Here is a 14,760-nt window from a genome sequence, read left to right as displayed (position 1 = left end):
ATCTGGAGATGATGTCGGACCTGTTTCCCACTGAAAGGTCTAAGGTGGCTTTCGTAGTCAGCCTTCTGTCCGGAAAAGCCCTGTCATGGGCCACACCGCTCTGGGACCGCAATGACCCCGTCACTGCCTCTGTACACTCCTTCTTCTCGGAAATCCGAAGTGTCTTTGAGGAACCTGCCCGAGCCTCTTCTGCTGAGACTGCCCTGTTGAACCTGGTCCAGGGTAATTCTTCCGTTGGCGAGTATGCCGTACAATTCCGTACTCTTGCTTCAGAATTGTCCTGGAATAATGAGGCCCTCTGCGCGACCTTCAAAAAAGGCCTATCCAGCAACATTAAAGATGTTCTGGCCGCACGAGAAATTCCTGCTAATCTACATGAACTTATTCACCTAGCCACTCGCATTGACATGCGTTTTTCCGAAAGGCGTCAGGAACTCCGCCAAGATATGGACTCTGTTCGCACGAGGCGTTTCTTCTCCTCGGCTCCTCTCTCCTCTGGTCCCCTGCAATCTGTTCCTGTGCCTCCCGCCGTGGAGGCTATGCAGGTCGACCGGTCTCGCCTGACACCTCAAGAGAGGACACGACGCCGTATGGAGAACCTCTGCCTGTACTGTGCTAGTACCGAACACTTCCTGAGAGATTGTCCTATCCGTCCTCCCCGCCTGGAAAGACGTACGCTGACTCCGCACAAAGGTGAGACAGTCCTTGATGTCTACTCTGCTTCTCCACGTCTTACTGTGCCTGTGCGGATGTCTGCCTCTGCCTTCTCCTTCTCTACAGTGGCCTTCTTGGACTCTGGATCTGCAGGAAATTTTATTTTGGCCTCTCTCGTCAACAGGTTCAACATCCCGGTGACCAGTCTCGCCAGACCCCTCTACATCAATTGTGTAAATAATGAAAGATTGGACTGTACCATACGTTTCCGCACGGAGCCCCTTCTTATGAGCATCGGATCTCATCATGAGAGGATTGAACTTTTGGTCCTCCCCAATTGCACCTCGGAAATTCTCCTTGGACTTCCCTGGCTTCAACTTCATTCCCCTACCCTGGATTGGTCCACTGGGGAGATCAAGAGTTGGGGGTCCTCTTGTTCCAAGAACTGTCTAAAACCGGTTCCCAGTAACCCTTGCCGTAACTCTGTGGTTCCTCCAGTAACCGGTCTCCCTAAGGCCTATATGGACTTCGCGGATGTTTTCTGCAAAAAACAAGCTGAGACTCTACCTCCTCACAGGCCTTATGATTGCCCTATCGACCTCCTCCCGGGCACTACTCCACCCCGGGGCAGAATTTATCCTCTCTCTGCCCCAGAGACTCTTGCCATGTCCGAATACGTCCAGGAGAATCTAAAAAAGGGCTTTATCCGTAAATCCTCCTCTCCTGCCGGAGCCGGATTTTTCTTTGTGTCCAAAAAAGATGGCTCCCTACGTCCTTGCATTGACTACCGCGGTCTTAATAAAATCACGGTTAAGAACCGCTACCCCTTACCCCTCATCTCTGAACTCTTTGATCGCCTCCAAGGTGCCCACATCTTCACTAAATTGGACTTAAGAGGCGCCTATAACCTCATCCGCATCAGAGAGGGGGACGAGTGGAAAACGGCATTTAACACCAGAGATGGACACTTTGAGTATCTGGTCATGCCCTTTGGACTGTGCAACGCCCCTGCCGTCTTCCAAGACTTTGTCAATGAAATTTTTCGTGATCTGTTATACTCCTGTGTTGTTGTATATCTGGACGATATCCTAATTTTTTCTGCCAATCTAGAAGAACACCGCCAGCATGTCCGTATGGTTCTTCAGAGACTTCGTGACAACCAACTCTATGCCAAAATTGAGAAATGTCTGTTTGAATGCCAATCTCTTCCTTTTCTAGGATATTTGGTCTCTGGCCAGGGACTACAGATGGATCCAGACAAACTCTCTGCCGTCTTAGATTGGCCACGCCCCTCCGGACTCCATGCTATCCAACGCTTTTTGGGGTTCGCCAATTATTACAGGCAATTTATTCCACATTTTTCTACCATTGTGGCTCCTATCGTGGCTTTAACCAAAAAAAATGCTGATCCCAAGTCCTGGCCTCCTCAAGCAGAAGACGCCTTTAAACGACTCAAGTCTGCCTTTTCTTCGGCTCCCGTCCTCTCCAGACCTGACCCTTCCAAACCCTTCCTATTGGAGGTTGATGCCTCCTCAGTGGGAGCTGGAGCTGTTCTTCTACAAAAAAATTCTTCCGGGCATGCTGTCACTTGTGGTTTTTTCTCTAGGACCTTCTCTCCAGCGGAGAGGAACTACTCCATCGGGGATCGAGAGCTTCTAGCCATTAAATTAGCACTTGAGGAATGGAGGCATCTGCTGGAGGGATCAAGTTCTCCTGTTATTATCTACACCGACCACAAGAACCTCTCCTACCTCCAGTCTGCCCAACGGCTGAATCCTCGCCAGGCCCGGTGGTCTCTGTTCTTTGCCCGATTTAATTTTGAGATTCACTTTCGTCCTGCCGATAAGAACATTAGGGCCGATGCTCTCTCTCGTTCCTCGGATGCCTCAGAAGTTGAACTCTCTCCGCAACACATCATTCCACCTGACTGCCTGATCTCCACTTCTCCTGCCTCCATCAGGCAGACTCCTCCAGGAAAGACCTTTGTTTCTCCTCGCCAACGCCTCGGAATCCTCAAATGGGGTCACTCCTCCCATCTCGCAGGTCATGCGGGTATCAAGAAATCTGTGCAACTCATCTCCCGCTTCTATTGGTGGCCGACTCTGGAGACGGATGTTGTGGACTTTGTGCGAGCCTGCACTATCTGTGCCCGGGATAAGACTCCTCGCCAGAAGCCCGCTGGTTTTCTTCATCCTCTGCCTGTCCCCGAACAGCCTTGGTCTCTGATTGGTATGGATTTTATTACTGATTTACCCCCTTCCCGTGGCAACACTGTTATTTGGGTGGTCGTTGATCGATTCTCCAAAATGGCACATTTCATCCCTCTTCCTGGTCTTCCTTCTGCGCCTCAGTTGGCTAAACAATTTTTTGTACACATTTTTCGTCTTCACGGGTTGCCTATGCAGATTGTCTCGGATAGAGGCGTCCAATTCGTGTCTAAATTCTGGAGGGCTCTCTGTAAACAACTCAAGATTAAATTAAATTTTTCTTCTGCATATCATCCCCAGTCCAATGGACAAGTAGAAAGGATTAACCAGATCTTGGGTGATTATTTGCGACATTTTGTTTCCTCCCGCCAGGATGACTGGGCAGATCTCCTCCCATGGGCCGAATTCTCGTATAACTTCAGGGTCTCTGAGTCTTCCTCCAAATCCCCATTTTTCGTGGTGTACGGCCGTCACCCTCTTCCCCCCCTCCCTACTCCCTTGCCCTCTGGTCTGCCCGCTGTGGATGAAATTTCTCGTGACCTTTCCATCATATGGAGAGAGACCCAAAATTCTCTCTTACAGGCTTCATCACGCATGAAGAAGTTCGCGGATAAGAAAAGAAGAGCTCCCCCCGTTTTTTCCCCTGGAGACAAGGTATGGCTCTCCGCTAAATATGTCCGCTTCCGTGTCCCTAGCTACAAGTTGGGACCACGCTATCTTGGTCCTTTCAAAATTTTGTGTCAAATTAATCCTGTCTCTTATAAACTTCTTCTTCCTCCCTCTCTTCGTATCCCTAATGCCTTTCACGTCTCTCTTCTCAAACCACTCATCCTCAACCGTTTTTCTCCCAAATCTGTTCCTCCCACTCCTGTTTCCGGCTCCTCGGACATCTTCTCGGTCAAAGAAATTTTAGCTGCCAAAAAGGTCAGAGGGAAAAATTTTTTTTTAGTGGACTGGGAGGGTTGTGGTCCTGAAGAGAGATCCTGGGAACCTGAGGACAACATCCTAGACAAAAGTCTGCTCCTCAGGTTCTCAGGCTCTAAGAAGAGGGGGAGACCCAAGGGGGGGGGTACTGTTACGCCGAGCGCTCCGGGTCCCCGCTCCTCCCCGGAGCGCTCGCTTCACTCTCCCCGCGGCAGCGCTCCGGTCACGTCCTCTGACCCGGGGCGCTGCGATTCCGCTGCCAGCCGGGATGCGATTCGCGATGCGGGTAGCGCCCGCTCGCGATGCGCACCGCGGCTCCCCTACCTGACTCGCTCTCCGTCTGTTCTGTCCCGGCGCGCGCGGCCCCGCTCCCTAGGGCGCGCGCGCGCCGGGTCTCTGCGATTTAAAGGGCCACTGCGCCGCTGATTGGCGCAGTGGTTCCAATTAGTGTGTTCACCTGTGCACTTCCCTATATCACCTCACTTCCCCTGCACTCCCTTGCCGGATCTTGTTGCCTTAGTGCCAGTGAAAGCGTTCCTTGTGTGTTCCTTGCCTGTGTTTCCAGACCTTCTGCCGTTGCCCCTGACTACGATCCTTGCTGCCTGCCCCGACCTTCTGCTACGTCCGACCTTGCTTTTGCCTACTCCCTTGTACCGCGCCTATCTTCAGCAGCCAGAGAGGTGAGCCGTTGCTAGTGGATACGACCTGGTCACTACCGCCGCAGCAAGACCATCCCGCTTTGCGGCGGGCTCTGGTGAAAACCAGTAGTGGCTTAGAACCGGTCCACTAGCACGGTCCACGCCAATCCCTCTCTGGCACAGAGGATCCACTACCTGCCAGCCGGCATCGTGACACCGTCCTTATATTTCGTTATCATATCTCAACCTCATATACCCGTCCTCATATCCTGACCTCATATCCTGTCCTTATATCTCGTCATCATACCTCAACCTCATATCCTGACCTCCTATCCCATCCTCATATCCTGTCCTCATATCCTGACCTCACATGTCGACCTCTTATCCCGACCTCCTATCCCGACCTCCTATCCCGACCTCCTATCCCGTCCTCCTATCTCAACCTCATATCCCGTCCTCATATCCTGTCCTCATATCCCATCCTCATATCTCAACCTCCCATCCCGACCTCCTATAACAATCTCCTATCCCATCCTCATATTCCGTCCATATATCTCAACCTGATATGCCATCATCATATCCTGTCTTCATATCCCGTCCTCATATGCCAACCTCCTATTTCGACCTAATTTCCCATCCTCCTATCTTGACCTCATATCCCGTCCTCTTATCCTGACTTCATATCCCGACCTCATATCCATCCTCATATCCTATCCTCAGGTGGTACTGATTTGTGATGAAGATATTGTAAGCTGAAAATAGAAGGGGACGTGGCTTTGTGGGACTGGGCATGATTTGCAAGCCAGACCGATGCACAAAAAGGGTAGATAATAAAATGGGTGTGGCTTAAAATACGGGCGTGTTTTTGTGAGATGGGGTGCAAGACAGATTGACACATTCACCAGGAGATGCAGAGACAAGCTTGTGGAGTTAGGTACATATACTTGCATGGGACTTGAAACAAAAACCCATCTTTTATATAAGGGTGTATGTAAGTGTTAATTTAACTATCATATATTTTTATTTGACGTATAAGTAATATGTGTACCAGGTATTGAAATATCTCCAGCTGTACAGAAGTTATGAGGAAACATACATTTCCCATCGATTTGCATGGAATTTTAAACAAATACCCTGACCCTCACAAATGGGGGTAGTTAAGGGTTAAATTAACTATCCTATATTTTAAGTGGACATATAAGAAACATGTGACCAAGTATTATCGAAATATCTCCAGCCGTTTGGAAGTTATTCAGTAACATATATTTCCCATAGACTTGTATGGGACTTCAAACAAAACCCCCAACCCTGGCAAATGGGGTGAGTAAGGGTTAAATCACCTATCCTATGTTTGTTGTTGACATATAAGTAACATGTATGCCGAGTTTCATGTTAATATCTTTAGCCGTTTGGACGTGATGCTGGAACATACACAAATACACAAACTCACACATACACAATGGCCCTCATTTACTAACATGATTCCGACTCATTTTGTCGGGTTTTGCTCCTTAATTCTGTCTCAAGGAAGGTGTGACAGTATGTGCAACAGAAAAAACCCGACAGAATCTGAATCACTCAGAGTGAAAAATAAAAACTACAAAATGGGCGTTGTTTTCGGGAAAAGGGGCGTGTTCCCTACATTTCAGTCAAAATCACTCGTCTTTTCCTAAAATCACTCTGAAATTCATGTGAATTATCTGGGAAGAAAACCCGATACTTTAAAGCATGTATAAAGTTTCAGAAAGCAGAGTAAATTCTCTGGTTGTTTGCTCCTTTGCCTGCCTCGTCTTTTTCAAGCAATTCTTACTTGTCATTTTTTATTTTTTTCGCACAATTTAATTTTTAAGTAAGTTTTTAGCTTTATACACTATATATAAGTGTGTAGCGGTGCTCTAATAATAAAAGCTGCCAATAGTAATAGAGGCTCATTTACTAAAATCCTGATAGGGAGTGTACTCAGAATCTCTTCCCAGAGGGAAGTTCTTGTCTCCACTTAAAAATCCTGCAAAGCTGTAAGTCCTTGTCCTTGATAGTATGGAGCTTGTCCCGTTATACTTGCTTTTTGTGCTTGGAGTATTTTTCAGAAGTCCATGGTTCCAGTCAGCCTATTAGCCGGGAGATCTGCCCCGGCTGGTGGCGTCTCATCAGCTTCCTGTACTGTTGGTGGATTATGGAGTGCTGTGACCTAGCGCTGCGAGTGACGTCACTACTACAGGGAGAGCGCGAGGCCAAAAAGCAACTTCGGAAAGTAACGCTTTCCTTCATCAGGGATGGATTAGGTTTTAGCTTTATTAATATATTTTCAAGTGTCTTTTACACACCTTTTTTCCCTATCATTTCAGTAATGATGGTGATTCCAAAAAAAATCAAAAATAAATATATATACACATTTAATACATCTATCTATATGTGTCTCCCTCCTTCCTCAGGTCCGAGTTACAGTGTGTGGATACAGTACATTATATATACATATTTCCATGAATTCATTAACCCATAAAACATTTGAAGTTTGCTAGGTCTGAATGCCATTGGAGGCTGAGTATGATGTCAGCCTCCAGGGTCTATTGGTTGTGTATAGAAATGAATGGGCTAGATCTATAACATTGGGATTTTTTGCCCTTCCGATGCTCGCGTCATACACGGCAGGTTCCAGGTGCTAGCAGCAGCTGGGGACCCGCCGGTAATGGCCGACATACGCGATCGCACAGATGTCCGCCATTAACCCCTCTGATGCCGTGATCAATACAGATCACGGCATCTGCGGCAGCGCGGCACTTTGATTGGATGATCGGATCGCCCGCAGCGCTGCCGCTGGGATGTGATCGTCCAGCATGACAGCCGGAGGTCCCCTCACCTGCCTCCGGCCATCTTCCGGGTTCTTCTGCTCTGGTCTGCGATCGAGCAGACCAGAGCAGAAGATCACCGAATATACTGAGCAGGGCTGTGTCCTATGCATAGCACTGCACAGTATTAGCAATCAAACAATTGCTATAGATAGTCCCCTATGGGTACATAAAAAGTGTGAAAAAAAAAGTTGAAAAATGTAAAAATAAAAAGTAAAAAAAAGTGAAAAATCCCCTCCCCCAATAAAAATGAAAATTGTCAGTTTTTCCCATTTTTCCCCAAAAAGAGTAACATTTTTTTTACTAAACATATTTGGTATCGCCGCGTGCGTAAATGTCCGAACTATCAAAGTATAATGTTAATAATCCCGTACGGTGAATGGCGTAAATGTAAAAAAAATTTAAAAGTCCACAAATGCTGCTTTTTTGTCACATTTTATTAAAAATTAATTAATAAAAAATTATCTAAAAGTTTTATATATGCAAATGTGGTATCAATAAAAATTACAGATGACAGTGCAAAAAATGAGCCCTCATACCGCCCTATATACGGAAAAATGAAAAAGTTATAGGTGGTCAAAATAGGGCGATTTTAGATTACTGGTTTTGTACAAAAAGTTTTCGATTTTTTTAAAGCGGTACAAAAATATAAAAGTTTCTAGCCATGGGTATCATTTTAATTGTATTGACCCACAGAATAAAGAACACATGTCATTTCTACCGTAAAGTGTACAGTGTGAAAACAAAACCCTCCAAAATGTGCAACATTTTGGTTTTCATTAAAATTTCCTCCCTAAAAAATTTTTTTTTTGGGTTCACCGTACATTTTATGGTAAAATGAGAGGTTTCATTACAAATTACAATTGGTCACGCAAAAAACAAGCCCTTATATGGGTCTGTACATGGGAATATAAAGGAGTTATGGATTTTAGAAGGCGAGGAGGGAAAAACAAAAACGCAAAAATAAAATTGGCCTGGTCCTTAAGGTGAAAATGGGCTTGGTCATTAAGGGGTTAAAATAATAAAAGATAATAAAAAGGGAATCACAGTGGACTAGTTTTTATTGGTGATCCAAACCACTGAAGTAAATACTTTAAAGTTAATGTGTCACCATTTTATTTTATTTTCTAATAAATAAAATTATCCTATCAAGAGAAAGCATTTCATTTATGTATTTAGGACAATGTAGTTTTAATGTTATTTATTAATAAAGTGTGTACTGGTGGCTGCCATTACTGTAGCCTCTTTGTGGTGTGTCACTTCACAACACCTACACAGTTGCTTTATGGCAGGCACAGGGCATAGGAAAGTTAAAGGGGTACTCCCGTGGAAAACCTTTTTTTTAAATCAACTGGTGCCAGAAAGTTAAACAGATTTGTAAATCACTTCTATTAAAAAAATCTTAATCCTTCCAGTAGTTTTTAGGGGCTGTATACTATAGAGAAATCCAAAAAAGAAATGCATTTCCTCTGATGTCATGCCCACAGTGCTCTCTGCTGACCTCTGCTGTCCATTTTAGGAACTGTCCAGAGCAGGAGAAAATCCCCTAGCAAACATATGCTGCTCTAGACAGTTCCTAAAATGGACAGCAGAGGTCATTAGAGAGCACTGTGGTCATGACATCAGAGGAAATTAATTTCTTTTTTGGATTTCTCTTTAGTATACAGCCCTTAAAAAGTACTGGAAGGATTAAGATTTTTTTTTATAGAAGTGATTTACAAATCTGTTTAACTTTCTGGCACCAGTTGATTTAAAAAAAAAGTTTTCCACGGGAGTACCCCTTTAAGAGTGTCTCATAGAAAAGCATGGACTGCTTACTGCCCATGTGCGAAGCACAGGCTAGGTGAAATGAAAGGGGGAGCCAGCAGCCATGTTCTTGAAGTCCCTGAGGAGCAGTGACCTATCAATGGAGCAGAGAGTATTAGAGAGGTGGATGGGGAAGGGGCACCACACAGTCACACACATTACACAGTCCTGCCCTGGTCTCCTCTCAGCTCACTCTGCAGACACTGTACAGGAGAAGATAAGGTTTATACAAAGTTTAGAACTGCAGTCCCTTCCGTCCTCCATCCCCCCTGCTGACCTCTGTGACCTGCCTGTCAGTCATGATGCCAAGCTCCCTGCACAGCCCGATATATACAGGGTGGGCCATTTATATGGATACACCTTAATAAAATGGGAATGGTTTGTGATATTAACTTCTTGTTTGTGGCCATTAGTACATGTGAGGGGGGAAACTTTTCAAGATGGGTGGTGACCATGGCGGTCATTTTGAAGTCGGCCATTTTGAATCCAACTTTTGTTTTTTCAATAGGAAGAGGGTCATGTGACACAAACGTATTGGGAATTTCACAAGAAAAACAATGATGTGTTTGTATTTAATGTAACTAATAAAATGTCTTCAATGTGCTGCCCATTGTGTTGGATTGTCAATGCAACCCTCTTCTCCCACTCTTCACACACTGATAGCAACATCACAGGAGAAATGCTAGCACAAGCTTCCAGTATCCGCAGTTTCAGGTGCTGCACATCTCGTATCTTCACAGCAGAGACAATTGCCTTCAGATGACCCCAAAGATAAAAGTCTAAGGGGGGCAGATCTGGAGACCTTGGGGGCCATTCAACTGGCCCACGATGACCAATCCCCTTTCCAGGAAACTGTTCATCTTGAAATGCTCTGACCTTACACCCATAATGTGGTGGTGCACCCTCTTGCTGGAAAAACTCAGTTAACGTGCCAGCTTCAGTGCATAAAGAGGGAAACACATCCTCATGTAGCAATTTCGCATATCCAGTGGCCTATATGAGGATGTGTTTCCCTCTTTATCCACTGAAGCTGGCACGTTCCCTGAGTTTTTACAGCAAGATGGTGCACCACCACATTATGGGTGTCAGGTCTGAGCATTCCTAGATGAACAGTTTCCTGGAAAGTGGATTGGTCGTCGTGGGCCAGTTGAATGGCCCCCAAGGTCTCCCGATCTGACCCCATTAGACTTTTATCTTTGGGGTCATCTGAAGGCAATTGTCTATGCTGTGAAGATAAGAGATGTGCAGCACCTGAAACTACGGATACTGTAAGCCTGTGCTAGCATTTCTCCTGCAGTGTTGCTATCAGTGTGTGAAGAGTGGGAGAAGAGGGTTGCATTGGCAATCCAACACAATGGGCAGCACATTGAACACATTGTATAAGTGGTCAGAAACGTGTAAATAACTCATAAAAGAATAAAGTTACGTTAAAACCAAGCACATCATTGTTTTTTCTTGGGAAATTCCCAATAAGTTTGATGTGTTACATGACCCTCTTGCTATTGAAAAAACTAAAGTGGGATTCAAAATGGCTGACTTCAAAATGGCCGCCATGGTCACCACCCATCTTGAAAAGTTTCCCCCCTCACATATACCAATGTGCCACAAACAGGAAGTTAATATCACCAACCATTCCCATTTTATTAAGGTGTATCCATATAAATGGCCCACCTTGTACTGTAGGGCCAAAGAGTAAGAGGCCTCCAGAGCTGACACACAACCCTTCTTGGCATATCTAATCCTGAATGGCTACAAATGTTTCAGTACTAAGCAGATCAGGAGCCTGGGAAAGTTGTGTGTAACAGTTACACCCTGTAATGACTCATAGCCCTGTTATGATTACACAGCCTGATTGTCACACACAGCTTTTCAAGCCTGATCTGCTTAGTACTGAAACATTTCTGGCCATTAAGGACCGAGGAAAGCTGTGTGTGGCAGTCAGACCCTATAATGACTCCATCAGGTGGCCGCCACCAAAAATACTTTGGCGGTAGGACCGCTGGGCACTGCGCTGTCACCTTTGACGGCTATGCAGTACTTGCGGAATTCTGCACAAAGAATGAACATGTTCTTTCTTAGCGTAGAACAATTTCAGCAACGGAATTGTCCGCCGCTGAAATTCCGCACTGTGAACGGGTCTCGCGGAAAACATATTTACACTGATGGTACTGTTTATTGCGTGGAATTCTACTCTACGTGTGTCCCTGAGTGTACATTTGCATGTCTCTGTACTTAGTATACATGTTTACCTGACTGTATTGAGTGTGCATGTGTCTCTGTATAATCGTACATGTGTACCTGACTGTACGGAAAGGACATATATACGTAACTGTACTCTGAGTGTATGTGCATGTCTCTGTACTGAGTGTGCGTTTGTCCCTGACTATGTCTGTCCCTTACTGGGTCACTACAGACTGACTGTAGGGAAAGATGTTTACATTAGACTGTGAACCATGAAATAGATCTGTTAAAATGTCGTCCACTGATATTGTAATATGCTGCAGATTTTTTTTTACCTAGAAAATCTGCAGCAGATTTTTCCTATGTGAATATACCATTAGTCTGTAGCAGCTGTACTTTACCACTATTCAGTCACCCACAAGATGGCATGGTACTGTGGAATTTCTCCCTCTCCGACTTGAATAGACACAAGAGGAAGGAAGGTGTGAGGTCATCAGCAGGGAGAGGGTTGGGTAAAATTTGCAGCAGCCACGTTTCTAGTTACTTTCTCTTCACATTCTCATGTTTGCTCCCTTTACTGGTCAACATTGGGATATAAGTAATTTTATTTTTTTTAAGATTTCCAAAAATATTTAAAACATATAAACAAATGTAAGGAACAAAGAATGAGAAGAGAGGCCGCACTCACCGAACCAGGGCTTTATTCAAGTCTTGACGACATGCAGTAGGTAACAGGCGGGGAAGCTGTGGTGGAGGACGGGGGAGGGTCCGGAACAAGCTGTTTCGTGTGACTAGCACACTTCCTCTAGCCGGCTAGAGGAAGTGCACTAGTCGCACGAAATAGCTTGTCCCGGTCCCTCCCCCATCCTCCACCAGAGCTCCCCCGCCTGTTACCTTCTGCATGTCGTCAAGACTTGAATAAAGCCCTGGTTCGTTGAGTGCGGCCTCTCTTCTCGTTCTTTGTTCCTTGCTTTATGTGCTGCTCAGCTTTGCACCTCCGCTACAGGCTTCCAGTGAGTCATGTCATCTGTGTTATCCTGCACCCCACTCTATGCTTAGTCTCTTATGTGCCGGCCTCCTGCTCTTGCTTGCCTAATATAAACAAATGTATTTACCTTTAAGAAAAAAGATAGAAGTTTGTGACACATTCCCTTTAAGGTTTGTCCATTATCCATGCATATTTCTTACTTGTTATTACACTCAAATACAGAGATCTGGGAAATGTTTTTTTCGGCACAAATACTTGGTTAAGGTGTCCCAAATTTCTTTGTTTCGTAGACAATAAATAAAAGGATTTATCAAGGGAGTAAAAACAGCATACAAGAGAGATATCAGCTTATTCGCATCCACTGATTTGGCCTTTTTTGGCCGCGCATAAATAAAAAGCGTTGTTGAAAAGAATATGGTGACCACAGTTAGATGGGAGGCACAGGTAGAAAATGCCTTTTGTCTTCCATCAGTGGATGATATTTTTAAAATTGTGTAAATGATACAGACATATGAAATAGCAGTTACCAGTAATGGGATGAGGAGAATAACCAAAGCTAAGATGAAGTCAACCAACTCAGCTAATGACATATCTATACATGCAAGATTAAGGACTGGGGAAATGTCACAGAAAAAATGGTTAATGATGTTTGGACCACAAAATGATAGTTTAGATATAAAATATATCTTTATAATGGTGACTGTAAATCCTGACAACCATGAAGACAAAGTCAGCTGAACACAAAACTCATAGCTCATGATCCTAACATATTGCAATGGGTGGCAAACCGCAACATACCTGTCAAATGCCATTACCGCTAAGAGAACACATTCTGTGCACATAAGTGAAATGAAAAAGAAGAGTTGTGTCATACATCCAGAAAAAGTGATGGTTTTTCTCTCTGTCAGGACATTTACTAATAAATTGGGAACGGTGACAGAGACATAACAAATCTCTAGGATTGCCAGGTTGCTAAGGAAGAAATACATAGGTTTCTGGAGTTTGGGATGAAGTTGTATGGTGGTAATAATAATTATGTTCTCAGATATGGTTAGGACATAAATGAGTAAAAAAAAAATAAAAAGTATTATTTGAAGTTCAAGTAAAGAAGGAAATCCACGGAGGAAGAATTCAGTGATTTCAGTTTTATTTTCAAACTCCATATTGAGATGTGGTACCTGTGGAAAAATATGTATATGTCAATGATTAAAGTAAACCTTTAGGACATTGATAGCATTTTTGGGTGATAGTTGCATAAAAGATGGTAAATGATTAATTGTCCCCTCACAGAGCAGTATAAAATATAGAATAGACACACTACTGTATGCATATAGATATTATGATTTGCATAGTTATAAACATCCGGCATTTGATAATCCAGAAATCCAAATATCAGACTGGCAGTCCTAAATCTTTAATAGCTGTCCATTGTATGCCCGAGTCCATTTGTATAATAAAGTCTATAGCAATGCAGGACTCTCAACCTGTAAAAGCAGAAAGATATTTACTAGCCATACTGATGCTTTGGTATTCCCTCCGTCTCTGCTTGATTCCAATACAAATGTGAGTGCCGGCAAGCACTTCGCAGTAGCGAGATCAGCGGGGACTGTAGGAGATGCGCTGGCAGGCGCTGTTGCAGCAAATCTGACTGCCACAGACCCAATGTAAGCCGCGTGGCATCCACTGGAGACAACTTTCAACCAGCAGGTGTCCGGACCTCGTGGATCTTGGCGTCTGAAGTCAAAGACAGTGGGCTGGACAGGTGGAGGCTACTGTTGTTGAAAATGGATTGCAAACTGCTGGTTTGCAAAGGTAAGTGATTCAAATGCCAGCAGTGCCTTTTTCCAATGCATCTAGACGCATTTCAGGGTACTTGGATTCAATATTTTGACCCCTTCCTCAGTAGACTGCTCATCACTTATCTAATACCATCCATACTGCTTCACTGTATGGATGGTATTGGGTAAGTGATGAGCAGTACCTGGTTTCCTTTAGACATGCCACTTAGAATTGAGGCCACAAAGTTCAATCTTCATCAGCCCAGAGAATCTTGTTTCTTACAGTCTCCAGGCAGGCTTTAATGTGTCTTTTTTATTGATGATAACCTTCTTTTTGCCCTCTTTTTCTTAAAGCCCAGATTGGTGGAGTGTTTCAGTGATGGTTGATCTTCTGATAGTTTCTCCCATGTGCACCCAGAATCTTTGGAACTCAACCAGCTTGACCATTGAGTTCTTGGTCACCTATCTTACCAAAGTGCTTCTCCCCCAATAATTTAATTTGGCGGGTGGCCAGCTTTAGGAAGAGTACTCGTTGTTTCAAGCTTCTTCCATTAATGAATTATGCAGGCCACTGTACTCTTGGGTGCAGCAGAAACTTTTAGTACAGCAGAAACTATTTTGTACCCTTCTTCAGATGTGTACCTCTAGAAAATATTGGTTCTGAGTTCTATAGGCAAATTTTTCTGCCCAATGACTTGGCTTCTGCTCTGATATGCAATGTCATCTGTGAGACCTTAT

General features: G+C 44.4%; 1 protein-coding gene across 1 annotated transcript; it reads right to left on the bottom strand.

The window, feature by feature from the left end:
- Nucleotides 1-12,456: 12,456 nt before the first annotated feature.
- Nucleotides 12,457-13,407, bottom strand: LOC130267155 (olfactory receptor 6B1-like). Its single transcript, XM_056516523.1, has one exon. It carries the CDS (start codon nucleotides 13,405-13,407, stop codon nucleotides 12,457-12,459), a length of 951 nt encoding a protein of 316 aa, XP_056372498.1.
- Nucleotides 13,408-14,760: the final 1,353 nt, after the last annotated feature.

The sequence above is a fragment of the Hyla sarda genome, chromosome 1 (genome assembly GCF_029499605.1).
Source record: "Hyla sarda isolate aHylSar1 chromosome 1, aHylSar1.hap1, whole genome shotgun sequence".
NCBI lineage: Eukaryota > Metazoa > Chordata > Amphibia > Anura > Hylidae > Hyla > Hyla sarda.
This window is presented reverse-complemented; position numbering and strand designations above follow the sequence as displayed.